We start from the raw sequence: 27,127 nt of genomic DNA on the forward strand, positions 1-27,127 counted from the left end.
CGCTAATAGCTGCTGCGAGCTGCTGAATTGAGTGTATTTTATTCTGTTTATCTATTCCCTTCAGGGACTGTGAAAATATTCATCACATCTCCTTCCACGGGTCATTCTCGCACTTGCACGTTGTCATTCCACCTAAAGAAAAGCCATATCTCTTCTTATGGTCAAAACAGGCTGTGTTTATTTCGCTGAGCCCACGATGTACAGAATGCAAATCACAGTAATTTTGTGATTCAGCTTTGCAACGCAGGTTATTCCGTTGGTTTTTTTGCCTGAAAAATCCCTTCCAGGTTCAGATTTGTCCGATTGGATTATCTGTTGTTTGGTATTAAAAAAGGCCAGATGGGTGCAGATGGAGTTATCTCGTATAAGTCATTTTCCCAGTTCTTCATCACCGTGGATGCTGCATTGACCCAGATTCCCCACGGTGATCGATACGGTTTCAACTTTGTCAGCTGACTTCACTTCTTCAGAGTTCCTGGGACGAATCAATACGGACGAGACTCCTGGTGTTTGGTGAATCTCAAGTATCGAAAAGCAGAGAGAAGCAGAGGTCGATAACCTGTTAGCCTGGCAGAGCCTGGAACGCAGGACAGATTCAGCGGCCCTGAATGTAACTCTGTGGTGTTTTCAGCCCAGTCTGGTGTCGCACTTTGTGTCTGCAGATTCGTGGTGCTGCTGTGGAGGATCTGACTCACCCGCTGGTTCATGGAGTTGGGGGACATCGACACTAACTGAGCATCTGCGCCTGCAAATATACCACAGGAACAATTTAGTTCAGCATCTGGAAACTCAAGGCCTCACAACCAGCTAACCTTTACGCCTCCTCTGTGATGAGTCTCTCCAGAATTATTTGCATTTGTCTCCATATTCAAAATCTTCGGATTCGGCACGCTCGGAGGATCAATCAGGACCTCATAGGGAACGGCAGGATGCTTCCAGGAAGAGGACAGGCGGGTGCTCCAGATCTCATTCTGCCCAAAGGTCCCTGCCAACCAAGACCAAATTCTTCGTTTTAATCTTTTGCCAAATTGCGCTGAGGGGACGTGACACCGCGTCTTATTAAAATGTCACAACGTCGGACTCCATTGGAAGTCACTCCTCTGCAGCGGTGCCGCAGCCACTTCCTGCAGAGCCACAGAGGAATTTCATCTTTATTGCTCAACATATGAGGAATCAGGGTGAAGCAATCCTTATTTCAGGGGGTTTAATGATCTTTTTATTAACCCGCTGTAGGTGAGCCAACATGTGTAGGAGTGAACTTTTTATGCTTTCTCTATCAAACACATGAGCCGAATGAAAAATAGACACCAAATATTCAAGACTATTTATTGACTGAGCTCTTTTGCTGAGATTCACCCGGCACAACCTTTTATACTGAAATGCTCGTGTTGATAAATGTGGTTGACATGTTGTGCAGCTGGATGATGGCTGAGAGACAGGCTGGAGTGTTTAATGAGTCTGAATCAGATGCCAGGAGGGGAGTCCTGGCAGAGAAAGAAGATTCCTGCTATCATTAAAGCAGCCTGGAATATTGCAAAGCATTCTTTTCAAAGGTTTCAGGCTCTGCGCTCGACAGGTGACGAGGCAAATGGCAGCTAATGTTGATTTCATATAGATCAAAAGGATGAACCTGACATTCACCTATAAATTCTCCGCGGTCGCTCCAGAGGCGCACGCTGCAGTCGGTGGATGAGGTGAGCACCACTTGATCATCGGCAACAACCTGCAGGCTGGATGGGAATGAAGAGATGAAGGACCGCGTTCCTGGCAGGAGCGCCCTCAATCATCGGAGCACCCCAGCAACCAACATTTCAGCTCTACTGATCTATCCTCTTTAGAACCCCCCTCCCCCTTGTACCCTTTGAAAAGGTAAAAATAAATGAGGAAATAGAAAAATCCTACTTTTTTGGTGTGACGTGTACGTGACGTACCCCGTTACCCTGCTGGTGTGAGCACGCCAAAAGTTTTCTGCTGAGTCTATATAAAAAAAACCCACTTTAATCACTTCAAACAAACACCTTTTCTTTAATTTTAAAACTACAAACCTGCAGAAACTTACCTTTCTGTGACTTTTGACTGGGGGCAAATTTCTTAATGTCATGAATGTAGATGTATCCCATCTGATCAGCAGCGTACAATCGGGAGGTCTTCTCTGTTTTGGCCAGTTTTGTAATCTTTCCTTGAGTCCTAGACTGTAAAAAGGAAAGAAAACAAGCAACAAACGGTCATTTAATCCTCTAACTCATTAGAAAGCAAAAAGCTGCATCAGATTTGCGTCTAATCAAAGAAACGGACGGGACAGTGGGGCGTTTTCAGACATTTTAAAGTGTTCTTCATGTGAACGGGAGGGAAACAAGAATGGATTTTCTTTAGCTCACAGCTTTGAGAGCGCCCACGTGTTCTCCTCCACTGTGCACACTCCACAGGTTAATGTAACCTTTAAAAGAGAGTAGAATCAAGCATTCTGTGGAAATCATCCATGATAGTAAAAGAATCTCTCCACCTCACACTAACCCATGGCCCCAGACGTCACAAGAGCCGTCGCCATGGAGAACTGCTGCAGCTCGCTGCTCTTTAGGAATATGGCGCTCGTGACACTTGCGTCAATTCCTGTTCATCCACAATAAATAAAGAAATAATAAGAGTGAATGAGCTGATCGCACAACAAGCCAAAGACCTGTTGCTAACTTTCAAGGGCTGACATCACCATCAGTGTGTTGCTGCTCATCTGGTGGAGGGCTGGTGAAGCGACACTGCATACGCCCAGAAACCACGTCCCACACGATGACCTCGCCATCACAGCTGCCGGTGGCCAGGAGGGACGGGGGGCAGTGAGCCACGCAAAGAATTTCCTCCTTATGTCCCTTCTTCTGAGAAGAGACGCGGTTACATACTGCATGATCAAAAAAGGACTTGAGTGTTGAGCGTCATTTTAGCTATTTAAGCTAACCGGTTGAACCTTAGCATTGGTCTGTCAGACAGGGCTGAGCTCATTTAAGTAGAAGTCATTAAACCATTGTTTGCTTGCAGTATTTCAGAAGAGGGCAACACTTTTTTTAATATTGACGTCAAACTCCTGAGTAAGCAGCGAAGCCAAAAATGACTGCTGCCATGGTGCCTCACACAGATTCAAAGCAATTTATCTTATTTATTGTGCTCAACAGCAATTTTGCTCAGAGCGCCGCTGCCGGTGCGAAACGGCGTACACCCTGAAGGAAAAAATGCCATTTGTGACTCCAGATGGGTTTGTAAGGTTTTAACTTGATTGCCACTTAGTGCAGAGAGAAATATTAAACTGTATGTGGCCATTTTTAAATGTTTTATGAGTCCCAAAACAATCCGCACGAAGAAAAACAACAAAGAATCTGAGCGAACCTGGGGCTCAGAGAGCAATAAGCCATCCATCTCCTCCATAAAAAAGCTCCAATAGGGGTCTCTGGAGATAATCAAATGGGTCTTTTTCCTACTGTTTTCAATCTTCCTGCTTAATGGGCCTCTTTAGTGAACGGAGCCACCAGCTGCCATGAAAGACATGAAAGGAAACACCCCGAGCGCCACTTGTGCCCTCAGATCCTCGACGTTGGTGGGAAGGAGAGCGCCCGTCGGAGAGAGAAGGCGCAGTGGGGAGACTGCGGCGCTGTCTGATGATCGATTTTCCCAGATAAGGTCACATGCTGAAAGTGCAATACATTTCTCCAGGCTGGGTATGAGGGCGCATTAATTACTATACTAGGAATTTTTACCTTAAGATGGTGATGGGATGTGAAACGAGACGTGTCGGGCTTTCGAATACGAATCCTGCTGAGTTTCATGACCTTTGACCTCTCCACGTGAGAGCTGTTTTCAAAACCAGTTTGCTGAAATCCAATCTTTGTGTTTGAACAACCGCAAATTAAGAGAAAATGGGTTAAATAATAATTGGAATGAAGCGGACGGGAGGATTTTCCGGACTGAAGACGATGCTACGCAGCGGGTTAAAAAGCCCAGATGCTTTTCTTCCATTTTCCTCCCGAGCTTTAAAAGCCTGCCAGTAAAAGAATACAAAGGAGTGAAGGGCCAAAGCGAGTCCTGTGTGTCTGCATATAAAATGAATGCACAAACCAGCAGGCGAGGCTTATCTGCACCATCAGCTCAGGCAGCGGCTGGAAACTGGCCAGATCTCCCTCTTGCATAATGCACTCTGCTCTCCTCCAATGATTTTCATTTATTTGAAATAATCGCGTTTAAAAAGAGGCCGGAATTCTTTAAAGGCTGAACGCTTCTACCGGCGTAGACAGGAATGATTTATGAGGGATTTAAGCTTCCAGGTCAGTGGCCTTCTGTTGTTTCTTCACAGCGGTTTGTTTTATTGGTTCATGTTTCACCTGATCGTCCTGCCATGAAGGCTTCGGCTTCTGGACATGACGGAAGTCTGCGGGGACGTCCTGAGAATTCAAAAGGCAGAAGGTAACCTTTCATAAACGCTCCGCGCCAAGCAAAAAAGAAACATTTATGCAGCTGAAATCTTTTTTTCCCTTCTTTTCAAATTTTCGAGCAATTTTAGCTTGAAACAGCAACATAAAGGAACACAACAGAAGTTGAGCGAAGGACTTTTTGAAGCTCGGCCAACAATAAATGTCTCTGCTTTTGTACTCACTGAATAAATGCTGACATTGCGGTCCTGCCCGACTGACATCACGTAGCTTTGGGGAAGCAAACTCAAAAAGTTAGTGTGAGTTCGGATTTAAACCCTGCAAAAAAAGAACCCCCCCGCCCAAGCCCCCCTCCTTACTCACAAGTTACTGTGAACTCTCAGAAAGATGCAGTCAAGGACGGCGCGGCACTCGCCCTCTGCAGGAAGCACCACAGACATCAACTCTGGATCTTATGGGTCTGTACTTAAACAGAAAAACTCACCTTTCTTTAACGTCTTTAGACACTGGCCGTTGCTGTAGTTCCAGATCCTTAAACAACCATCCCTCCCGCCCGTGATGAGCCTGTAAAGGCGAGCTTTACTGGATGTTTGAACAAAAGCAACATGTACCTGCAGCCTCTGTGCTGTGCCTCTACCTTCTCCCCGAGAGGTCAAAGGTCATGCATGTGACGGCATGCGTGCTGCCAAACTCAAAAACCAGCCGTCCGGTGTCGAAGTCCCAGACTCTGACAACCTGCGCTCATTTGGAGTTAATTAAATAGCTGAAATGATATTGCGGGTCTCGTCGGGGGGGGGGGGGGGGGGGGGGTTACGCACCGATTCCTCGCTGCAGCTGACAACCTGACGAAATTCCTCGCAGTAGCCGCAGCACTTCACGGGCTCCTCGTGAGAGACGAGTCGGCCGCGACGGCGCGGCCTTTCAGAAGAGACGGAAAAACGGAGGTTTGAGCAAACCTCGGTGAAAATGATCGCCGCGGCGGGTTATTATGGAAATGATCACACGGGAACAGAAATAGATCAATCGGGAGGTTTTCTTAGATGTATTCAGAGAACAGGAGAAAGGTTCTTTCAGGAAGAGAACACAGAGGCGCAGCCGCCGACCTTGTCTTCTGGGAGAGCACAGCCATGTTGTCGGCGGCAACATAAAGGGATTTCATGGAGGAGGAGTACGAGCACGCGGTTATGTCACCGCGGATCCCGCTTTCCTTGGAGTCCACCGTTAGCAAGCAATGCTGCTCCTGAATGTCCCAGACCTGAAACATGCACAGGTGAACCACGATGGAGGCTTTTGGGGAGCGTAAAGGCTCATAATTCTTTAATTTCCTGTTTAAATATAAATCTAGGCATTGACTTTGACACACATGGGCAACAGTGAGTTAATAACATTAAGGACTGATTTATAAAATGAGGAGGGGGTCACTTTCACGGCGTTGTCCACGGAGACGGAGAAGATCTGACTGTCCTCGGAGGAGATGCAGAGGTAGCTGACGGGAGCCTGGTGGCCTCTCAAAATTCCAGCTGGTTTCCTGGAGAACGCAAAAGGAAATTAAAGCGTTGGACATTCCCGGGAGCTCGAGGCAAACCTGAGGAATTTAGTGCGATTCCCCACCCTGAGAAATGTGGGTTCCACATGCGCACGAGACTGTCCAGGCCTCCGGTGACCAACAAGCTGTGCTTCCCGCAAAGGTCAAACGTCTTGACTCCTTTGTTAATGCTGAATGCCGTCTGGTCATGTGACGCCCGCAGCTGCGGCGTCCAGGTCAGCTGAACCTTTTTGATCTTCCCTCCGTAACAAGCCTCCCAGATCTCAGTCAGTCGCTGCTCCGGGTCCGTTAGAGGCAGCACACGTCCTGCGGAGGGCGAGCGAGACTTAAATACATGTTTTAATCACAATAATAAGAGAGATAAGAGCAAACTAGGAAAGAAAAACTACCTAAAACAACTGAGGAGGACTCCTCATTGGATGAAGAGACAACCGCCTGAAAGTCTGCGTAATATTTGACCTAAAGAGACAAAGGTTAGTTCTGCCTGGATTTGTCGCAGCACGGACAGCAAAAGCAGATCACTCCTCACGTGCGTCACCCAGTCCTGATGAACTTTCCATCTGACAAACGTCACGTTGGGAGAAATCACCGCTCTGTCCATCGGAACGCTGGGAACACCTGCAATCTTTGGGAGCTTGTTCCATAATCTGTGAAACAATAGAAGGTAAATATCAGGCGGGAAAGCGGAGAGACGGTCAGACGGGAGTGCACGGTCTTCTGGCTTTTACTGCTTCAGCTTTTCTCAATGCAAAGCTGCGCGTCAACCGTTTGATGGCGTTCTCCCGAGGCCGCCGGTTCTTATCATAATCTACAAGGGAAGGAAGCAGAAGCGTACCTGAGGGTGTCTCCAAAGCAAGAAATTAAAATGACAGTCACGCATCCCTGAAAGGTAAAAAAAATTACATATTTAAAAAAAAAAAACCTGCTGGATTCACTAAACTGCATTTTAATGAAGGATTCTGTTTGATGCTCTCTTTACCTCGGCGTCGCCGTACAGAATACAATATTTATCAAGACTGAGGCAGCTGAGAGAAAACGCACAAACTGTCACCTGCTGGCGTTCTTTTTCAGCTCAAAGTACAAATTACAATAAAGGATAAAAGACGTAGGGCCCACCTGTGACTTAAAGTCAAAGGTATTGTTTCCAGCGCATTGATCTGACAGTAGGGGTCCAGAGTGGACAGGTCATAAAACTGGATCTCTCTGTCTCTGCAAGCACATTTAAAACAATTACCGGTAGGCATTTTAGACTTTGTCCCTTTATTACATGTTTCTTCTTTTACCCTGTTCCAATCATCAGTTTGTTGCACTCTGTCATCAGCGTGCAGCAGCTCGCCCACTTTGACTTCCTGTTTAATGACCCTCCGTCCTGCAGGGACATCAGCAGGAATTTGATATTCGGTTAAAAAGTTTGAACAAAGCAAACAAACCAAACGTTTGTTAACCCAGAATAACTATTTCTGCATGAGGGCATCCTATAGGCTAACTTTTGTGTATTTTCTGCTTGTTTTAAGCTGTTCTTTGACTCTGAAAACCTACAAATGCATCTTTGGTCTTCTGTGGCTTCAGTTCAGAGCTCCAACAGCAAATGACCCCGTCCTCTCCCACCGTGACCGCGGTGCTGTCATGGATGGGATGGACGCCGACGACCGGAACGCCGTGAACTAGCACGTGCAGTGTAGCCGGCAGAGCAAAGGCCGTCTGCTTCCTGCGGCGCGCGGTGTCTTCCCGGGCTCTGGACTCTTGCAGCATGTATGCGCACAGGTCGCCCTTCATCACAAAAAGCCAGATTAGCCTGAGAAGACGTCGTACAAGTCTGGAAAGATGAATTCAATAGATTTTACACTCCAAGAGAAACAACTGTGCAGTGCAGCTCACCCATGAAATCCTCCCTTTGCCCAAACAGTCAATCTTCTTAAATAAACCCTGAATTTGTGAACTTTTCTGTGAAATTCAAAGAATAAGAAACAAAAATGTGATGAATGCAGGTCTAAAGGATCAAGAAAGACAAAAAGCAAACAATTGAAAGTCACTGTCTCACTATTTTAGGTAGATCCAAACACCTCCTGAGTATTTGTCCAAATTCCGTCACGTTAATGGGTCTCGAGCATCGAGATTCCTTAAAAAAAGAGAACAGCACAATTGCATCTGCTAAAAATGAATATTCCTCTTTGTGCTCTCTCATACGGCACCTCAAAGGCTGATTTCAGCTTCTGCAGGCTGTCAAGCGAAACTGTCTCTTCGGTCTGACGAGGAAAAGAAATGATTGTCTTGAGCAATTATCAGCAAAAAAAAGGGAAAAAAGCCGCCCTGTGGCAGATTTCATTTTTTTTAAATTCCAGTTGAATGCACTCACCAGACAGCTGATAGAGTCCAACTGCTAAAAATACAAACCGAGGTTAGAGAGACAGCAGATTAACAGTAAAGATCAGTTATTAAAGCCCAATCGAAGGGTCGCCACCAAGAACTGTGCTAATTACAGGTCAGATCTGACATGTTTCCATGGTTTCCCTGCTGCACGTGTCCTGCTGTTCTGTTGCATTAATGTATAACAACTTAATTGCTTCAGGATGTAAGCGAAGACCGGGGTCTCCTAACGCAGAGGTCCTGCTGAATCAGGAGAGATGATCAGGAGAGAACTTCTCCAAGTGTGCCTGATATTGGATCATTCCATCACTCCTGACAGCAGGAGAGGGTTTATATGTGATGGAGATGTTGCTGCAGGGACGACAATCCTGCAGGACTGCAGCCATGGAGGAAAACACAAAGGCCTGCTTTGAAATTGTTGCCTCCTCAGCTGTGTTTGCTCTCCTTTGGCTGGGGCCTCCCGCTCAGGGATACAACGTTCTGCACTGCTTGGTCACAAATGAATCGATCTTCAGATTAATTTATGGGGGCATTTTAAGATGACAGTACAATAATTCACTCTGGAGAGAGCTGAAAGGCGGCGATCTAGTGACCTCTTGAGGAATCAAGCGGTACTGCGATGTTGTCAAAACTACCTGGAAGCTGCGGACAGACTCGGCAACATGTTGCCTTTGTTGCCTGATGACCTGAAGCTCATCTCCCAGCGTGATTGAGTGCCGTCTCTTGTCCCGTTTAAGCAACTCTCGGACCAGCCACTCTGGCATGACCTTTTGACCTCGACCACCTGGACCAGCCCCAGACCAGTTCCGGCCCAGCTCAGAGAGGATGCTGAAGGGATGAAGGTAAATTTAGCCCGGATATATGCTGTTTTTAAATGTTGTCAGGGTGTGGAAATGTGACCAATAGGTGCACAAGAGGAAGAGACAAATGAAACCACAAACATCTGCTTCATCCAGCTGAAAGACAGCAACACAGTCACCATGACAACAGCTCATTCCGTATTTGATAAACTGAGGACTGAGAAGCACTTTACCTGGACCCCGACTGGTGTTCCAACCTCCCCGAAGCTGAAGAAGAGCGGCCCTTCATTCCAGAAGGCATGCTGGTGCTGGACGGTCTCACAGGCTGAGCTATGAATCAGATTTCAGTGCGTCTGACTACCGACGCTCCACCTGACACCAGCAGCACACCTGAGCTGGGCAGGTGCTCCCGTGGCAACCGAGATACAGACAGTAAAAACTTTTATTTGTTTACAGTAAAACAGGTAGCTGCAGCTTTCAATCACTTTTTTATTATCTTATTAATTCTACGATGTTATCCCAGACTTCCACAACACAGAAAAAATAATGAAATGAAGTCTGAAGAACAGCCAGAAAGAATAAACATAAACAAAACAACACCCAGGTTGCTCATAAAAATGACACATGAAGATTAGTTATTTCAGGGGATTTACGGCACACTCACAGTGTCATTTACTTTATGATGTCACCAGAAATCATAAATTGTGGCTTGTGTCATTAAACCTTGTGTTTGACACAAGTGTTTGCCTGGAAACAGCCTGGCAGCAGCCTGGAAGCAACCTGGAAACATTATGGAAGAAGCCTGGAAGCAGCCTTGAAACAACCTGGAAGCAGACTGGAAACAACCTGGAAACATCCTGGAAGCAAACTGGAAACATCCTGGAAGCAGCCTGGAACCTGCCTTGAAGCAGCCTGGAAACATCCTGGAAGCAGCCTGCTCATCTGTGTCGGTGCAGTTTATCGGCCTCCTCACACCGATTGGACTGGTTGAGGCAGTCGGAGCTGTTTGCTTCACCATCCCATCATGACAGACTGGGAGGAAGCAGGTTGACTGTGAGGTCCCACACTTCCACAGCGGAGTGGAGCAGAGTGCTGGAGCAAGTATAAAGTAGCACATACGTAAACCTGAAAAGATTTAGGTTTTCAGGAAAAAACCTTGATTAAAGACAGGAGAGTGGGAGAAGAGTGGGAGACCCTTCTGGAGTTTCAGACAAAATAATATGCTAGATAATGATCTCAGAGGAAACGACTGTCAGTGTTTAACAGAATATTTTAACTTCATTAAAATCTCTTAGATGCGAGTCTGGTTTTCAAACTAATGAGTGAGCTGCAGGAGAAAGTGACACTGTTCAAATCTAATCTGATAAACTGAGAGGTGTTTTAGGAGTAGAAAAAAAGAGCTTATTTACAAGATTCAACATATTTACTTAATGAAATTTTGCTGTTCATGCAGCTAATTGCACCACAAATGTGCAATAAATGTAAAATTGATTCATAAACAAGCTGTTTTCAATTACGCATACAAATACACAGACCTTCCTCTCATGCAAGCAGTTTTTATTCTGGGATTTGATGGATTTTGTGAGCTGCAGAAGCGTTATGAAAGAATTATGAAATATGCATAAAGTGCTGCCAGTCCAGTGTTCTATAAATATCTATTTTAATACGTGCGGCCCTTCTGTTGTATATTTTAGCAAAATGTGCATTTTTTTTCCAAAGTATAAATATTCATGATTTCAACTGAAAGGAATTATAATAATTACCAAAAAAGCTGGTTAAATACGGTACATTTATTCAAGACACACATTCCATTTGCATCCTATCCCTGCACCCACTAACAACATACCGCAATTCTAAATAAATCCCGATTTGTCCCGCACATGCGTGGATAATTTGAAATCTTTCCGTCACACTCTTTCAGCGTTCCCCTGCAGCATTTAGCTCTTCATCGCCCTCTCTTCATCCTCTCCCCTCGATTCAATTTTAGCGCCATCCACCCGTACAATCTTTTCGGACAACCAACTGCACAACCAGCGTGACTGAGGCCCGCAATATCCAATTAGATCCTCCAAGGAGCCGCCGGCAGCCAATGTCCGCCAGCCGGAGCCCACCGCTGGGGTAAACACGGAGGGACCCTCATAGCCAAAAGAGCGCGCACCGACGGCGCTCCTCGTCCCATTGTTTGAGACGCACCGACGTAGAACCGGCCTTTTGTAGCGTTGTAGAGGTAAGCATCCATCACAGCAGCGCGCTCTCCGGGCGGCTGTTGCGCACCGACCGTGCACGAAAAAGCTGCTTTATCGGGAGCAGTGGTTTTACGCGTGTTTGCGCTTGTTTGGTGGCGTGACTGCGCGGTAGGACGTTAACACCATAATGGTTCTGCTGACATTTAACGCCGCTCACTCCGTTAAGCGATTCCCGATCGCTGAAAAGCAGCGGCCTGGAATTAAATCCAGCTCTCGGTTCCCGCAGAGGCATCTGTTTAAAGCTGCTGCGTTAATCCGACAATGGTGGGAGCCTCGACTGGCCATGTTGCTGTCATCAAAGCTAACGTTAGCGGCTAGAAGGTGAGAGTGGGGCTGCGAACTGACAACTTTGTGCGCTTGACCCGGCGGAGTGACGCGGGGGCTGACCGCGTCTCTTCCATCCACACCGTAAAACCGAAACGCAACCAGGCGGGCTTTTATTAACGCACAGGAGGCCGTTAAAAGCCACTGGTGTGCGCGTCCGACCTCCCTTTGTTAGCAGTCTAATCAGCCATTTTAATAATCGTCACCACGAAAAGACAACCGTGGCGTGCCGGCTAGCTAGAACTGGCTAGCACGTCTCTGCTAAATGAAGGGGACACAAAGCAAAAAGGAGCCATACTGGCTAACTGTTAGCGGACTATCCGACGATGGAGGCTAATGCTAATATATGCATGTAGCTTTAATACAAGCAGAACCCCCCCCCCCATGCATTACATTTGGAGGCAAATATGACCAGGATAAATCGAACGGGGTTTATTTGTTTTCTGGAATGTTGCTGCTCCAAAGTGAATAAGTGGAAGTGCAGTTTCAAGAAGTAAGAGTCATCTGCTGGGGAGTATTATACAAGAGCATCATGTTGCTTTGTACAGTGAATTATCAATCACTACCCCCACCCCCCACCACCCGATTTTAAACAATAGATGCAACTGACAAAGACACGGATGGCAAAAAGTACGGCTATTAGCAATGTGAATGCAAAGCATTCGCCTGAGATTGCACAATTCCCTTTCTCCTGTTTTAGTAATACAAGATGGGTAAGGATCCAAAGAAGCCCAGAGGCAAAATGTCCTCATATGCCTACTTTGTGCAAACATGCCGAGAGGAGCATAAGAAGAAACACCCAGATGCTTCTGTGAACTTCGCAGAGTTTTCCAAGAAATGCTCAGAGCGCTGGAAGGTAAAATCTGTTGCTGTCTGCACATTTTTACATATTTACCAATTATATTGCGTAACCCTGGTTCCTTGTATTTCCCCCCTCGCCACTAGACGATGTCGCCAAAAGAGAAAGGCAAATTTGAAGACATGGCAAAACAAGACAAGGTGCGCTATGAGAGGGAAATGAAGAATTACGTGCCCCCGAAAGGCCACAAGAAGAAGCGATTCAAGGACCCCAATGCCCCGAAGAGACCGCCGTATGTCTGAAATAATGACTATAAAGTGTGTTTTTGCAACACAACAATTACATCCCAGCATAAAATACCTGACGTGTGGCCCCTGCAGGTCCGCATTCTTCCTCTTCTGCGCTGAATTACGCCCCAAGGTGAAGAGTGAGAATCCCGGACTCACGATTGGCGACACGGCCAAGAAACTGGGCGAGATGTGGAACAGCAAAACTGCAGAGGACAAGCAGCCATACGAGAAGAAGGCCGCCAAGCTGAAGGAGAAGTACGACAAGGTAATAACACGCCGTCCAAACGCCAGAAAAAAATAATCCTTTTCTTTATTTGCACCAAAAAACCCCCCATCTGTCATCCTCAGGACATCGTTGCGTACCGCACGAAGGGCAAAGTGGACTCTGAATCAGCTGCCACGGCAGATGACGATGAGGAGGAAGACGATGAAGAGGAGGAGGAAGACGATGACGACGAGGATGATGAGTAAACTGTAAAGGAGTTGAAACCGGAAGTTTTGTTTATGCCATATAACCCTAATATACTCAATTCACCATCTTGAAACCGAAGTAAGACTAAACGAGAACATGTGTATATTTAATGTTTTTAAGATGTACAGTGTTATTCTCTTTTTTTGTAAAGTTAACACTACATATCTTAAGTTTGAGATTTTTCTAGTGGTAGTTCTTTATCCTCGCCATATAATTATGTACCAATTTAGGACTGAAAAATCAGTATGGAAGTAATTTGTCTTTAGGTGTTACAACTCAAAAATGAGATTTCTGAGTTGGTAGTGCATTTTGTTTTCTATTATGTTGAAAAATATTTTTTTATGTGATGTCCCAATGTCTTTTTATTCTTTGAATACCACTCTAATATCAAATGCAGCTGTCGACATTCAAGAATGTCTTCAATAAAGGTCGTTTTTCTTAAAGTGTTTGATTTCTTCTCGGTCTGAAGATTTATTCTGAAATCTAAAAATAAAAACGCATAATAAAAATTATTGCCGGGTATGGTTAGACAGCTCCCACGTTGGCAGGTTTAACTGCTGTGACGTTTATATTTCCAGGCTGTTAAATGATCCACCAGGTGGCGCTGTAGTTCACCAAGCGGCTACACAAACGTCCAAATCAAAATACTTTCGGAAAAAACAAATACCGTAACCTTTTTGGTTCCGGGAGATCAACATGTCATCGGTTTATTAATATCCAATTTGATTTTTAAATAATCATATATTCTTGTGTTTTTCCAATGTCCTGAAAGTGATGTTTGTCCTCCCAGTGAGAAGGATCCAGGACCTTTTAATTTTGTGTTTTTTCCTTTTCTGGCTACTGTTTCCTGCGTCTGTATTTAGTGACGCACTCGACCTCTTAAAGATCCACCCTGAAGCTACAATTAAACTCAAGCCAGAATGCCCTCGAACTAAAACAGCATTTAAGAAAGAATAGTAACTGGTGTCCTTTTAAAATATGTTTTTAGAAAGCAAAAATTCGGCATATACTCACAAAATCAATAGTTAATTTAAAATAAAATAAAATAAAAATAGGTTCATTAGCCAGTGCTAGCTAGATGCTATGCTGTATGCATGGGGTTGCATTCCACAGTGTTCTTTCTCTTTTCATTAAAATGTCTCTAAATAGGACAGCAAGTCCTATTTACAAGTCCTACAAATAGCTTCCTTTTGGATCTGTTGCTTCAAGCAAGTTTTCAATTTCAGCCTTCATGGGCCCTCAACAGGAGCATTTGTGGAGAAAATGTAAAAGGAGCTGATAAAACCTAACAAAACTTTCCCTGTTGCTATTTTCTTCCTTTGAAGAACTACCACAAATATTGTTATTACATAAATTATTGTAAACTTATAAGAGGGTTATAGAGCATGTTTTTTATTTAATTAATTTTATTTTTACTGTCAAAACTAAGTAAACCCCATCATTGCATGGAGGTCCACAGCTTTTGGCCCTTTGGCAGCAGCATTTGTGTGGACTCTGGAGGGGAGTCAAAGAGGTGTGTCAGGCAGGATTACAACCTGAGAACCCTCAGCAATCACTGTGGATGCAGGGGTTTGACTTGTCTTCTTGTTGCAGTTGTGTAGAGAGACTTTTCAGGACTTTCCCCCCCCCCAATTTTTCTTCCAGTTGTGATAGAGTAAAGGCACTTTATAATGGACTCCAGTGGACACTGGACAAAGTGTGCGCTGTTGTTGCTTGCATTCCTGGTAAGTTCTATTATGTGCTACTACAGGGAGATGGGTAGAATTCAACATTTGTTGATGGGAAAATGACCAAAAATATTTTTTTTGTATGTTATGCATTGTATGTTATGTATCATATTTTCTTTTCTTTTTTTTATAACTTCAGATGTTCAACAGTGCATGCTCTCATGAAGCTTTATCTGGACATAGCATGAATGTGAGCGCTAAAAGCCACTTTAAACGTACTGACTCAGGGCAGCATAGGCACCCTTTATGGTGTTATGCATTCACTGACGATGCACCCCAACATGCTACAGTCAGCTCACCCCCTGGTGCCAGATGGCAATCAAGTATATCCTTCATCTCCAAAACTGTTCATTCGTTTGTAGTGAAAGAAGACACGCCGCCAGGTCAGAAAGAGCAGCAAAACCTTTTTCAGCATTTTCCTCTTTTTCATATTAATATTATTTTGCTCTGTCCACGTGTTTACAGGAACATGTGTGGGAAAAGTGGACACAGTGCTAGAGACTCCCACGCCTATCACGTACTCGGTGCTGGAGGATGATGGGGAGAGCTTGTTCCTCCTGAGTCCCCTCTCAGGGGAGTTCTTATTATCCCGCAGCCTGGATTTTGAAGTACAAAGCTTGTACATACTCACTGTGATGGTGCAGCAGGGGGATTCCCAGGTATCCAGTGTCAGCGTGTACTTCAATGTGCTGGATGTGAACGACAACCCCCCCGTTTTCAGCAGAGGTACCTTTTCTGCCTTTCTACTGGAGGACACAAGGGTTGGCACTTGCTTCCTGTCCTTGAATGTGTCAGATAAAGACAGCGGTAAGAACAGAAACACAACTGAATGACAACCTTCGTCCAACAGCCAGCAGATGCTACTCTACTCTTTGAGTCCCAACATAATTATTGTTCAAATATTTATTATTTATTTTTATGTGGTGAGTGGTAAGCTGAGAACATCAGCCTCAACTATTCACCAGGAAGTCCATTTTTGCACAGATCATTAAAATTCAGTTCAATATATCACATTACATGGGAAAAAAAATCTAATTAATAATAATTACTTTGTTCAGCTGGAAATACAATTTGAAGACCTCATGATAGTTTGAGGATTAAGATGCATGTTTTATAGTTTATGTACTCCTATAATGAACTGAAATATTAACAAGGATCTTTAAAGAATAGGGTGCAGAAGCATTAAGAATATTCCAATACATAATTTATGATATTATTGCAAAGTCAGTCGTCTATTTTTCCCCCCTTAATGCCAGGTGATAACGGAGATGTCAAACTGAGCGTGGATGGTGAGGATGAAGATCAAGTCTTTTTCATTAACCCATCCAGCAGTTTGTGCCTAAAAGCAGAGTTAGACAGAGAGATGCAGAACTTTTACAATGTGACTGTGACCGCCAGCGACCGCGTCCAGCCGGCAGCGCTGCAGCTCACCAGCACAGCACAGGTTTATGTGACGGTTGGTGATGTCAATGACAACGCTCCACGCTTTGTGTCGGCCAACACGGTCAAAATTACAGAGGACGCCGCCCTCCATTCAGTCATAATGACCATACGCACGGAGGATGACGACGAGGGATCCAACGCTCTGGTTTTATACTATTTAAATACCACTGCTGAGGGTACTTTTAGCATTGATAGCAGCAGTGGGGAAATACGCCTGATGGAGACGTTGAACAGAGAGTTGCACGACAGCCTGATCCTGACAGTCACCGCCATCGATGAGGGCTCACCCAGGATGACCACCAGCTCCTCTCTCACTGTGCTTATCGAGGATGTGAACAATCACGACCCCGAGTTCTCAACAGACCTCTATAAGGTGGCGGTCAGAGAGGATGTCCGAGGAGGAACAAGCCTGCTTCAGGTTTCAGCTCTGGACCGGGACATCGGGATGAACGGAGAAGTGCGGTACATGCTGGACAAGGCCCGTCCTTTCTCCGTGGATGCCGTGCGTGGGGTTGTTATGGTCATGGAGCGACTGGACAGGGAGAGTGATGCGGAGTACACCTTAACCCTAACGGCTGTAGATTTGGGGGAACCACCCAGATCCACTATAGCTGTTATCAACATCACAGTGATGGATATCAATGACTTTGTTCCCAGCTTTAATCCTGAATTGCTGACCTTACACGTCATGGAGAATGAGGAGGATTTCTCTAAACTCACATATCAGGTGCTCCTTTTTACCAATAATTCATGGATGCTCAGTTTCATCGTTCATTTGTATAACTCTGTTTTCATGTTCTTACTTAGGTTTCAGCTTTGGATGAAGATTTTGGCACCAACAGCCAGCTTCAGTACTTTATTCTCAGTGGAAATAATGGTCACTTCTCCATTACTCTCAATGGCACCTTTCAGATTTTACACAGCCTGGACCGAGAAGTCCAAGCAGTGCACTTCGTTACCATTATTGCTATTGATTCAGGTGTCTCCGAGCAAGTTGACAGTATTTTGTTTTGCAAAGGCTTTGCTGCTGGTTTTACTTCAAGCTATTTGACCATTTCTGACTTACTTTAACATTTTAAGGATCCCCTCCTCTAACAGGAACACAAACGCTCCAGATCATCGTGGGTGACATCAATGATAATCGACCTGCATTTACTGGAGAAGCCTACAACACTATTGTATCTGAGGACAGCCCTGCAGGCACTGTCTTTGCCATGGTAACAGCGTCTGATATCGATGAGGGTGTGAACGGAGAGCTGAGGTACAGTTTTAAAGGTTCGATGTAACTCTTGAAGGTCTAGTGCTAGGTTTATTCACCTTTTCACACGTCTTTAGCTATCGCTTGGCGGGTCTTGACATGCCGTTTGCCATTGACGAAACATCTGGTGAGCTTTTTACGACCGATCTCCTGGACAGGGAGACGGTAGCCATTTACAGGCTGGTGGTGATTGGCAGCGACAAACATCTGACTTGGCCTCTGTCGAGTTCTGTGATTGTTACTGTGCTCATTGGAGATGTCAATGACCACTGGCCACAGTTTATGAACGGCCCTTACGTGGCTTATGTGCCCACTGGGATGGTTGCAGGTGAGCATTTTTAACTGCCATTTAATTGGTCGAACTTTGAAATTTCATTCTGTTGATATTTATTGTATTTAATTCCTGCAGGTTCGGTCGTTTGTGCTGTAGGAGCCGTAGACGAAGACATAGACTTGAATGCAGAACTGCATTATTCATTATATGGGCATGGTTCTGATTTGTTCTCCATCGATCCACGCAGTGGCAATGTGTACACGACTGGTGTCCTCCAGTGGGCAGAAGATCTTGTACTGAACGTGCACGTGGAGGATGCTGGAGAGACTCCCAAATCTGACACCAGCACCATTAGTATCAGGTTTCAGAACATTGCAGAGTTTCCTCAAATTAGCGTAGAAATTCTAAATGGTTCCATTCCTGAGAATGTGCCAGTTGGAACATTAGTGGCGGTTGTCTCTGCAGCTAGCACCAGAGCCGAACCCGTTTCTTTTTATCTCGCTTCTGGGAACCTTGACAACAAGTTTCATGTAGATCAAGTGAGCGGAGCTCTGACGGTGGACAACCCTCTGGATTATGAGGACAAGAAGGGGTTTGCTTTATTGATGGAAGCGCGAGACTCTGCCTCACCCCCTTTCTCATCATTTGAAGAAATTCACATAAGCATCAGTGATATAAATGACAACTACCCTCAGTTTACTCAGGCTGAGTACAGATGTGAGGTCTTTGAAAACCACCCACCCTCCTGGATCTGTGATGTTCTCGCTGTTGATGCCGATTTTGACAATATGAGCCTGGTCCTGTATAACATCATAGATGGAAATGTCAATAATTACTTCATGCTTGACCATGAAAACGGCTTGCTGAGCACCACTGCAGCTTTAGATAGGGAAGATATTTCCACGTTCAATCTGACAATCGAGGCGGCAGAGCTAAACAACCCCTCACATCGAGACAGAGCAACTGTCATTGTCTCTGTGTTGGACAGAAACGACAATGCACCTCGTTTTTCTCAGATTTTCTCTATAGAAGTACCAGAGGATTCCCCTGTTGGACACTCGGCTATTCAGATCAGTTCCTCTGATGACGATCTGGGCACCAACGCGGTAATTAATTACTTTATAATTGACCAACTCAGCAATGTTCCATTTACCATCAACTTCATCACCGGTTTCATCACTGTCAAAAGACCTCTGGACAGGGAAACTCGAGATCAGTACATCTTGAAAGTGAGCGCAAATGACTCCGCGTGGAGCGTAAGCACGGATGTTACTGTTGTTGTTACAGATGCCAATGATAATAGTCCCCTATTTTCCCACAGTGTTTATTCCGCTGTCCTCTCTGAAACAAAAGATAAAGATGTGTTTGTGGTGCAGCTTGTTGCCACAGACGCAGATCTGGGACAAAATAGCCAGATTTTCTATGTCATCGATCCATCAAATGAGGAGTTTTGGGTGAACTCTCCCTCTGGGGAAATCTTTTCGAAGAAGCCGCTGACATTACCTAATTCTTCCTTTGAACTCTACCAGTTTACAGTCTTTGCTTTTGATTGTGGTGATGCTCCGCTCCGCAGCAACACCACTGTGACAGTGAGACTGGAACCAATTAATTTTCACCCACCGTCTTTTTTACCTCACCGGCGTCTGATTCCAACACCGTATCACATGGCTGTAGGAACCGAGGTGGTCAAGTTTACAGCCATTGATCAGGACACAAACAACAGCAGTTCTGCTATTAAATACATTCTAATTGGGGGTAATGCATCTAGTTTCTTCTTGCTCCAGGAAGAAAGTGGTAAAGTAATATTAGAACAAAGTGTGGAGGGCAGTATTAATTCTTTTTTCACGTTATCACTTCAGGCAGTTGATCAGGGTTACCCCCCTTTATTCTCACTGACTGAAGTCACCTTTGAAATTACTGGAAGGAATCAATTCCCCCCGGTCTTCCAAGAACCAGATGTGACTTTCTCTGTCCCCGAGGATTTGGTGGTGGGATCTCCTATTGGGAGAATACACGCAGAAGACAGGGATTATGGTACCAATGGTGCTATATCATATGGCTTTACCCATGAAAATCAAGATTCACCATTGTCTGTGGGAGAACATTCTGGGATCCTAACGCTGATCAAAGAGCTTGACTTTGAAACAGATCGCATTTATCATCTCCAAATGGAAGCCAAGGACGGTGCTTGGTTCTCTAAAAGCAGCCCTTTAAATGTCACAGTGATAGTTCTGGATGTGAACGACAACCCCCCGGTGTTTTTATCCTCCTCGTACACCATCTCAGTGCCCGAAAACTCAGAAATCGGAACAAGCATCCTGGACGTGAAGGCCGATGATGCCGATTCAAGCTCAAACGCACAGATGCTCTACTCTCTCTTTTCTGGCAGGATGGATAAATTTGCAATTGATCCAGGAAGTGGTACGATCACCACCTCGGACATCTTTGATTATGAGCAGGAGCGGGTATTTGAGGTGACGGTCAGAGCCATGAATGCCGGTGCTCATCCGCTGTTCAGTGTGGCGCGTGTTGTCATTCAGATCACGGATGTCAATGAGTTCACGCCGACATTCGACAAAAATCAATACCACTTTATTGTGTTCCGAAACGCGAGGATCGGAACTCGGGTCGGAAGAGTAACCGCTACAGATGGTGACAGCGGCCCTGCAGGTCAGGTGTTTTACACGATGTTTGGACAAAGCAAAACAAAGGGCTTCGAAATTGATAACATTTCTGGTGAAATATACACTAGCGGCAGCTTGAGAGAACAAGCCGACAGTCGCATCCTTTTAAAGGTTCTAGCCAGAAACCTGGGTGTTGTCACAGGCGTGGATGTGGATGAAACTTCAGTTCACATTAGTGTGACCGAATTTAACGCACCAGTTTTTACTTCTTCTATTTATTCTGCAAATATTACAGAGGACAGTCGTGCTGGGTCCTCTGTTATCACCGTGGGTGTTCTAGATCAGGACTCATCTCCTGTCATCTTCAGTATTGAGAACGGAAACACAGACCTGGCTTTTGTTGTTGATCCATCCAGTGGAGTTATCTCAGTAAACTCTGAGCTGGACAGAGAACTATTGTCTTTTTATAATTTGACCCTCAAAGCTGCTCCTAGCGGTTCTCCTCTGGACGCTGAGACCGCTAACGTGATTGTGACTGTTGTCGACGTTAACGACAACCCTCCCCAACTCTTGTACACTGAAGTTCAAGTGAGAGAAAATCAGCCTCAAGGCACCATAGTTGCCAAATTAACAGCACTGGATCCTGATTTACCCCCAAACCAGGGACCTTTCGCCTACTGGCTGGTAAATCCCCCCACTGATTTCTCTCTAACACCTGACGGAGAGTTGTCCACCACACGCGCTCTTGATCGAGAGGACACTTCCGCGTATCAAGTCTTGGTGGTTGTCAGGGACGCAGGGATGCCTCAGTTGTCATCCACAGCCATGCTTTACATCAGGATTGTGGATGAAAACGATAACCCCTCCCTGCCCAGAAATATCACCATAGAGGTAAAATATTTTGGCGCTTCCTTTCCTGGAGGCATGATAGGCAACGTCCATCCAGAAGATCCAGACGAATCAGATACCTTCAGTTGCTTAATCAAAAGTGGACCTCTAAATATGTTTACCACAGCTAATGACACCTGCGAGCTGTGGTCATCCCCTTTCCATGGCGAGGCGACCTTTAATCTCACAGTCGAAGTGACAGACCGACTCCATCTCCCAGTGAACAACAGTGTGTATGTTAACTACAAAGGTTTCACGAATGCCTCAGTAAATAGCTGCATATTCTTCTACGTGTCATCATCCTCAAGGGAGGAGTTTCTGTCTTATAAATATCTGAGATTTGTAAAAGCTCTGGACAGTCTGTTTAACCTGCAGGCCTCGAAGACACATGTGTTTGGAATCAAACACCTGGGCAGTGAAATCCTCCTGTTGGCTGCTGCTAAGAACTACAATGGCCAATATTTGAGCAGAGAGGTGGCCGTGAGTGTCTCCGCAGCCCATAGGAAATTACTGGAGACTCAGAGTAATGTGACAATTTCTCAAATCAGTGGCGATTCATGTCTGATGGGTCCCTGTCAAAACGGGGCGATGTGCAGCCAAAACCTTTCTGTCGGCCACACTTTCGCTGTCCTGGAGAGCAAATTGGTTATTTTCGTGTCGCCACAGACAGAGGTTTTCAGCTGCAGCTGCCCCGCAGCTTTTACTGGGACGCTTTGTGAGGGTGATGTCGATGAATGCGATGTAAACCCGTGTGGCGACGAAGGAACATGTGTGAATACTGTAGGAGGGTTCTCCTGCGAGTGTCACGGAGGATTCTCTGGCTCTGTCTGCTCCACCGATGGATGCACAAATCTGATCTGTCAAAATGGAGGAACGTGTGTGGTCCGTCCAGGTGGACAGCACTGCCAGTGTGTTTCTGGATTTGAAGGTACAATTTTGTATATTCACAAATGCTACTTTTAGATACTATACCGGTACTCTGAAATCTGCTTGGTTTTCTCCAGGGGAAATGTGTGAGCGGTTCATAGACCACTGTAGATCCTCGCCCTGCATCCAGGGTAGCTGCATCAATTCCCAAACAGGATTTTCTTGTGATTGTCCTTTTGGTACGATGACCAACAATTTAGGAGAACATTATTATTCGTTCTTGCCAGCAGATTCAATTTGGCAAGGTTTCACCTTTATGCTAAGCTTGATTAAGCTAAGCAAAGCTACGCTAGCATTCCACCTGTTCACATGTGTTATTTCAGGAGTCAGTGGAGTCCACTGCGATGAGCTCAGCTATGGCTTTCAAGAGATGTCCTTCATCGAATTTCCCCCTCTGGACCGCAGGATAAACCTAGTCTCTCTGGAGTTTGCAACATTGCAGAAGAACTCTCTCCTTTTGTACAATCCTGGAGGACCTTCCAGCAGGGAGTTCTTGGCACTGGAGATCCTAGATGGGGCTGTGCATCTTTCTTATGACCTGGGCTCAGGGCCTGAGAGGCTGCAGACAAACATCCAGGTGTCAGATGGAGACTTTCATACTGTCACTATCAGAAGGATTGGTTACGTGAGTTCAAAACCAAGTTCACAGATCAAATTTAGATAGAGTATATTTGGATATAATTACTTATGAACTCCATAGATGGGGTCTCTGCGTGTGGACAACTGCACAGACACTGACAACAACGGATTTTGTTTTGCAGAAGGCAAAAGTTTAGAGAGGTATTGCTACTTTGTCACTACTTAATTATGTCTCTGTGTGTAATTGTTTATATGTTGAAGCTGAAGATTTTCCTTCTATCTTTAACGTTCAGGACATTAGATGTAGGGCATAACATGACAGTCGGAGGACTGAGGAACTTTGATGCAACGTTATGGCCTCCAGTTCAAATAAATACTCACAACTTCGTCGGATGCATGCGAAACCTTCGCGTGAACGGCATTCCTCTGAGGCCGTCGACGGCCCTCGCCGCGTATAACATCATTGATGGGTGAGTCTTTAAAAACACAAACCCACCCCTCAATCCCTGAGTAATCCTCAATATGTGTTTTAAATCCCGCATTTTTGAACATCCTCTCTTCACCTTTATCATAAAGCTGTCCTCGGGCAGCAACGTCACCCTGTCTCCGCAACCCTTGCAAGAATGGCGGCATTTGCCACGACCTTTGGTTTTACTATATCTGTGAATGCAAAACCCCTTTTGCAGGAAAGACGTGTTCTCAAGGTAACATAATAATGTCCTGGTCCGATGACATTGCAGTGTTTCTATAACATGTCTTCCTTTGCTATTTCCCTTTAAATAGAAATGGCAGAAGAGCTTATTTTGCATTTCTCTGGTGATGAATATATTGAGTATATTGTGAAGGAACGAGCCAGAAGAGACTTCTTGTTGAAAGACTTGCTGGACGGTAAAAAAGAAAATGGATACAGAGAACAAATTGGGATTAGCATCAAGTTTAAGACCCAAAATAATGGCGCCTTGGTCTCTGTTGCTGGACATACACAATATCTTCTGCTCAAGGTTGGTACTGTTTGCTTGTGTCCTGATATAGAATGATTATAGTCAAATGGAGTCATTGTTTTGTTTTGTTTTTTCAGGTAAATGACGGGAAGCTCGTGTACATGACCAAATCCGCAGCTTCGGGATTGTTTGAGATGACTGTGGACTCTCCTGTGGCTGATGGAGACTGGCATGTCCTGGACTTGTTCAGCAACGGACAGGACACTTACCTGAACGTGGATGGTGTGGCGGCCCTGAACGTCACTCACCAAAGTCTCAATCTCACCCCCGGTGGTGTCAAAAAGATTGTTTTCGGAGCTTCTCTGACAGATGATCCACTGTTCCAGCATTTAGGTGAATACACAGACTAAACACTATCTGAGCATGATAAATAAATCTCTATAAGCGCCATCAAATTGAGGGATGTGTTGACTAAATACATCTGAATTTGACAGGATTTACTGGATGCCTGCAGTATTTCAACATGTCCAGCTACACGCTGCCTGTTAACGGACACAGCGCAATGGTAAACGTCCGGCTGGGTTCTGCTCTTGTCCAGTCGAGCTGCATCTCTCCAGATGTCTGCTTCTCATCGTTCTGCACTGATGCTTACGGCTGTCTCCCCCCCACCCCCTGTCAGAACCAAAGGATGTGTGAGGCCACTCCAGAGGACAGCTCCTGCCTCTGTTTCCTTAACGTGTCCCGCCACACGTGCGACATCTGTATTTCTGCTACAGACAGCCGTGGTCGATGCTCTGAGTCTCGCGGCGGCGCGTTACTGTGGCTTGTAGCTCTGTTACTTCCTCTTACCTCCATCCTGATGATAACAGGAATGCTTGTTGCGTTTAATAGAATAAAGAGACATAATTTAAAATCCCAGAGAGAAGGCTCCCCCCAGAAAGAGCCAGAAAGAGACGATGTAGGCATTTGTTTTGATGATGAGGGGAAAAAAGGGACCCACTATGACCCCGTGGGAGTTGATCAATGTAGTGCAAACATGGAGTGCTATTGTGATGCCCGACCATCCAATGTTGAGCCTGTAACAAACAGCGAACTGGACTACTGTGAGATCTCAAGTGGGTCTTTTTCAGACGCTGCCTCAGTGCAGCTCAGTTGGCGCGCCACAAGGTTCATTAGAGCTACACCTAACCTAAACTGGGGAGATTTGAGGGTGCTTTTGACAGGACTGAAAAAAGAATGTTTGAGTGAAGAGAAGGCAGACGGACATGTTGATGCAGAGAAGTCCCAGCTCCGGGTAGGGTTCCTGGGACCTGCACAGCACCTCACTTTTGAAGAAATTCTCAAATTAAGCACTTCCGTGCAGTTCTTGGGAAATGCTGAGCGCGCCACTCATCCGTCATCCAACAAGGAGATGCTAACCAGTGCTGAGCCTCAACTGTTTTCGATCAAGGACAGATACGATGAGCTCTCAGTGTCGTCAGGCTTCGCACCATTTCAGCTTGCCGGCTCATTTTCAGAGCACGTCTCTGTATCAGGTCAGGAGAAAGCAGAGAATGCTGCCTTTAAGGAGCACGGCTGGGGCAGTATTTTAAACACACCCCTGCCCTTTAAAAGCTATCTCCCACTTTTTGAGGATATTGCAGGTTTACCTGAAAAAAACAGTCTCAGCTGTGATGTTCAAAATGACATCGAAGAAATAATTTAATAGTCTAAGGTTAAAGCTTGGTCATATGAACAAGATGCAGCTACTAGAATTTTTTTATTATTTTGCTTACATATTTTCAGTAGTTTCTTAAGACATAGAAATGATGAAATCATTCAATGCAAGGATATGGTTACATACGGTGTATCTAAATATCTAGCTTTGTCTTTTTATTTAATTATGTTCATTATAAAAATCTAACCAGAATGTAGGACAAGTTTTATTCCTTGTGTCTCTTCACATTTAACTCTTCAAATGTAATATTATGAATGGAGAACACTATTTACATGAAATTACATGCAGTGAGACTCAATACATGTTGATATTCACTAAATTCAATAAAAAGTCTTGCTTACAGAGTTCGGGACGCATTTGTAAACATGTTAACTTTAAACTTTTCACATCCAGTTTGCTTATTAGCACTCAGGAATGAACAGAAATTAATCAACTGTGATAAATAAATAGATCCATCAACAAGATTTAAGAATGTATATGTGAGTTGCAAAAAAAGGCACAAACACGAATCAGATGCCTCACAGTAAAAGGCCTCTGAATTTTAGAGGCCGATATAGTTTCTAATTCATTTGTAATGCAATGATGATCAACTTTAAATGCGTGATAAACACAAGTATTTACCAAAAATGTATTTCCCCATTCAGAATCTCCTCATCAACATTTCTTTGATCTCCTTCATCTTAACAGTATATGAGCGGATCGAGCATGGCGGGGATCAGACTGTACACGGTGGTGATGATGGTGCAGGCCTCGCCCATGTTAGAGGTGACGTAAATGAAACACTTAGGCACGTAACAGAGGCAAATGTCCGTGATCTGCGGCACGCACGTGGACGGAACTTTGTGACGCCTGTCGTAATGAGAGAGCGGTATGGAGGGGTATGAAAAAATGATCAATATCAATGGAACCAAGAGAGAGACCAAAGTGTGACCCTTCTGACATATGCGACTCTCTCCGCCCATGCTCATGTGTCATAAATCGTAATAAAACCCAAACCAAGATATTCTAGAATTTATCTTCAGTGGGAAGAAAAAAGCAGTCCTTTAGGCCTCAGTTACATTTCAGTAATGGTTAAATTTGTCTTTCATTATGCACATTCTTTAAAATCTTAGGTTTCAATAATTATTTAATAAATCAAGTCAGGCAATGTCTTTCTGTGTAGTTTAGTTTTATTAGATGCCAAAAGAAACTTAAATAATTTACAAATAAAAAGCTGAACATTACACTGAGGATAAAGAATGATAAGAGACTTAAAATCCATTATTGGGTTGAATAGGACACATAAAACTTGCTGCCACAGACATTAGATACCAAATTATATGACTTTTATGTGGTTGAGAGTTTATTACAGAGATGTCTTTAAGAAAGAGCAGTAATTTGCAGGGACACTAGCTAACATTCTTCACAATTTAACTGCAGTAGTTGAAGCTGTTGAGGTGAAATCTTCATCTCACTGTCCTGTGGAACAGCGGGTGAGCATGGTGGCATCAGTG

The 27,127-nt window shown here is 44.8% G+C and overlaps 4 protein-coding genes across 6 annotated transcripts; 3 read left to right on the forward strand and 1 right to left on the reverse strand.

Annotated features, from left to right (window-relative positions):
* Nucleotides 1–152: 152 nt before the first annotated feature.
* On the reverse strand, nucleotides 153–10,479 carry wdr95 (WD40 repeat domain 95). 2 transcript variants are annotated; one of them, XM_057049381.1, is made up of 30 exons: nucleotides 9,359–10,479; nucleotides 8,961–9,153; nucleotides 8,315–8,338; nucleotides 8,151–8,204; nucleotides 8,000–8,077; nucleotides 7,837–7,902; nucleotides 7,498–7,728; nucleotides 7,242–7,327; nucleotides 7,075–7,167; nucleotides 6,938–6,983; nucleotides 6,794–6,840; nucleotides 6,488–6,605; nucleotides 6,348–6,417; nucleotides 6,024–6,264; nucleotides 5,835–5,940; nucleotides 5,516–5,667; nucleotides 5,231–5,330; nucleotides 5,050–5,147; nucleotides 4,897–4,976; nucleotides 4,776–4,830; nucleotides 4,637–4,682; nucleotides 4,365–4,424; nucleotides 2,708–2,867; nucleotides 2,515–2,610; nucleotides 2,379–2,437; nucleotides 2,060–2,192; nucleotides 1,932–1,977; nucleotides 1,642–1,730; nucleotides 813–985; nucleotides 153–745 (listed from the first exon to the last, which is right to left on the reverse strand). In XM_057049381.1, the coding sequence occupies exons 1-30, from the start codon at nucleotides 9,424–9,426 to the stop codon at nucleotides 728–730; spliced, it is 2,886 nt and encodes a 961-aa protein (XP_056905361.1). In that variant the 5' UTR covers nucleotides 9,427–10,479; the 3' UTR covers nucleotides 153–727. The 2 variants fall into 2 exon arrangements, with proteins under 2 accessions (XP_056905361.1, XP_056905360.1); XM_057049380.1 differs by having other exon boundaries at nucleotides 2,708–2,870.
* A 564-nt stretch (nucleotides 10,480–11,043) lies between these two features.
* Nucleotides 11,044–13,699, forward strand: hmgb1b (high mobility group box 1b). Of its 2 annotated transcripts, none has more exons than XM_057049382.1 (5): nucleotides 11,044–11,352; nucleotides 12,396–12,551; nucleotides 12,641–12,786; nucleotides 12,875–13,049; nucleotides 13,133–13,699. In XM_057049382.1, the coding sequence occupies exons 2-5, from the start codon at nucleotides 12,405–12,407 to the stop codon at nucleotides 13,253–13,255; spliced, it is 591 nt and encodes a 196-aa protein (XP_056905362.1). In that variant the 5' UTR covers nucleotides 11,044–11,352; nucleotides 12,396–12,404; the 3' UTR covers nucleotides 13,256–13,699. The 2 variants fall into 2 exon arrangements, with proteins under 2 accessions (XP_056905362.1, XP_056905363.1); XM_057049383.1 differs by lacking the exon at nucleotides 11,044–11,352 and adding an exon at nucleotides 11,425–11,692.
* Nucleotides 13,700–18,094: 4,395 nt separating this feature from the next.
* Nucleotides 18,095–22,433, forward strand: LOC130535317 (protocadherin Fat 4). The gene has a single exon (XM_057050310.1). It carries the CDS (start codon nucleotides 18,564–18,566, stop codon nucleotides 22,431–22,433), a length of 3,870 nt encoding a protein of 1,289 aa, XP_056906290.1. The 5' UTR covers nucleotides 18,095–18,563.
* Nucleotides 22,434–22,767: 334 nt separating this feature from the next.
* LOC130535318 (protocadherin Fat 4-like) lies at nucleotides 22,768–25,622 on the forward strand. Its single transcript, XM_057050311.1, has 7 exons — nucleotides 22,768–23,022; nucleotides 23,098–23,177; nucleotides 23,270–23,446; nucleotides 23,553–23,680; nucleotides 23,760–23,977; nucleotides 24,055–24,310; nucleotides 24,412–25,622. Exons 1-7 carry the CDS (start codon nucleotides 22,768–22,770, stop codon nucleotides 25,620–25,622), a joined length of 2,325 nt encoding a protein of 774 aa, XP_056906291.1.
* Nucleotides 25,623–27,127: the final 1,505 nt, after the last annotated feature.

This window comes from Takifugu flavidus, chromosome 12 (genome assembly GCF_003711565.1).
Source record: "Takifugu flavidus isolate HTHZ2018 chromosome 12, ASM371156v2, whole genome shotgun sequence".
Lineage (NCBI taxonomy): Eukaryota > Metazoa > Chordata > Actinopteri > Tetraodontiformes > Tetraodontidae > Takifugu > Takifugu flavidus.

What these genes read in the sequence shown, in the direction of transcription:
- wdr95 (XM_057049380.1), bottom strand. Translation starts at nt 9,426, where the DNA reads ATGCCTTCTGGAATGAAGGGCCGCTCTTCTTCAGCTTCGGGGAGGTTG. An exon ending in GTGCTCTCCCAGAAGACAAG is followed by an intron (nt 5,331 to 5,515) that starts GTCGGCGGCTGC and finishes CTCTTCTGAAAG; the next exon opens with GCCGCGCCGTCGCGGCCGAC. An exon ending in TTTGACCTCTCGGGGAGAAG is followed by an intron (nt 4,977 to 5,049) that starts GTAGAGGCACAG and finishes TCGCCTTTACAG; the next exon opens with GCTCATCACGGGCGGGAGGG.
- LOC130535318 (XM_057050311.1), top strand. Translation starts at nt 22,768, where the DNA reads ATGTCCTTCATCGAATTTCCCCCTCTGGACCGCAGGATAAACCTAGTC. An exon ending in CTATCAGAAGGATTGGTTAC is followed by an intron (nt 23,023 to 23,097) that starts GTGAGTTCAAAA and finishes TGAACTCCATAG; the next exon opens with ATGGGGTCTCTGCGTGTGGA. An exon ending in GCGTATAACATCATTGATGG is followed by an intron (nt 23,447 to 23,552) that starts GTGAGTCTTTAA and finishes TTTATCATAAAG; the next exon opens with CTGTCCTCGGGCAGCAACGT.
- hmgb1b (XM_057049382.1), top strand. Translation starts at nt 12,405, where the DNA reads ATGGGTAAGGATCCAAAGAAGCCCAGAGGCAAAATGTCCTCATATGCC. An exon ending in AATGCCCCGAAGAGACCGCC is followed by an intron (nt 12,787 to 12,874) that starts GTATGTCTGAAA and finishes TGGCCCCTGCAG; the next exon opens with GTCCGCATTCTTCCTCTTCT. An exon ending in TGAAGGAGAAGTACGACAAG is followed by an intron (nt 13,050 to 13,132) that starts GTAATAACACGC and finishes TGTCATCCTCAG; the next exon opens with GACATCGTTGCGTACCGCAC.
- LOC130535317 (XM_057050310.1), top strand. Translation starts at nt 18,564, where the DNA reads ATGGAAGCGCGAGACTCTGCCTCACCCCCTTTCTCATCATTTGAAGAA.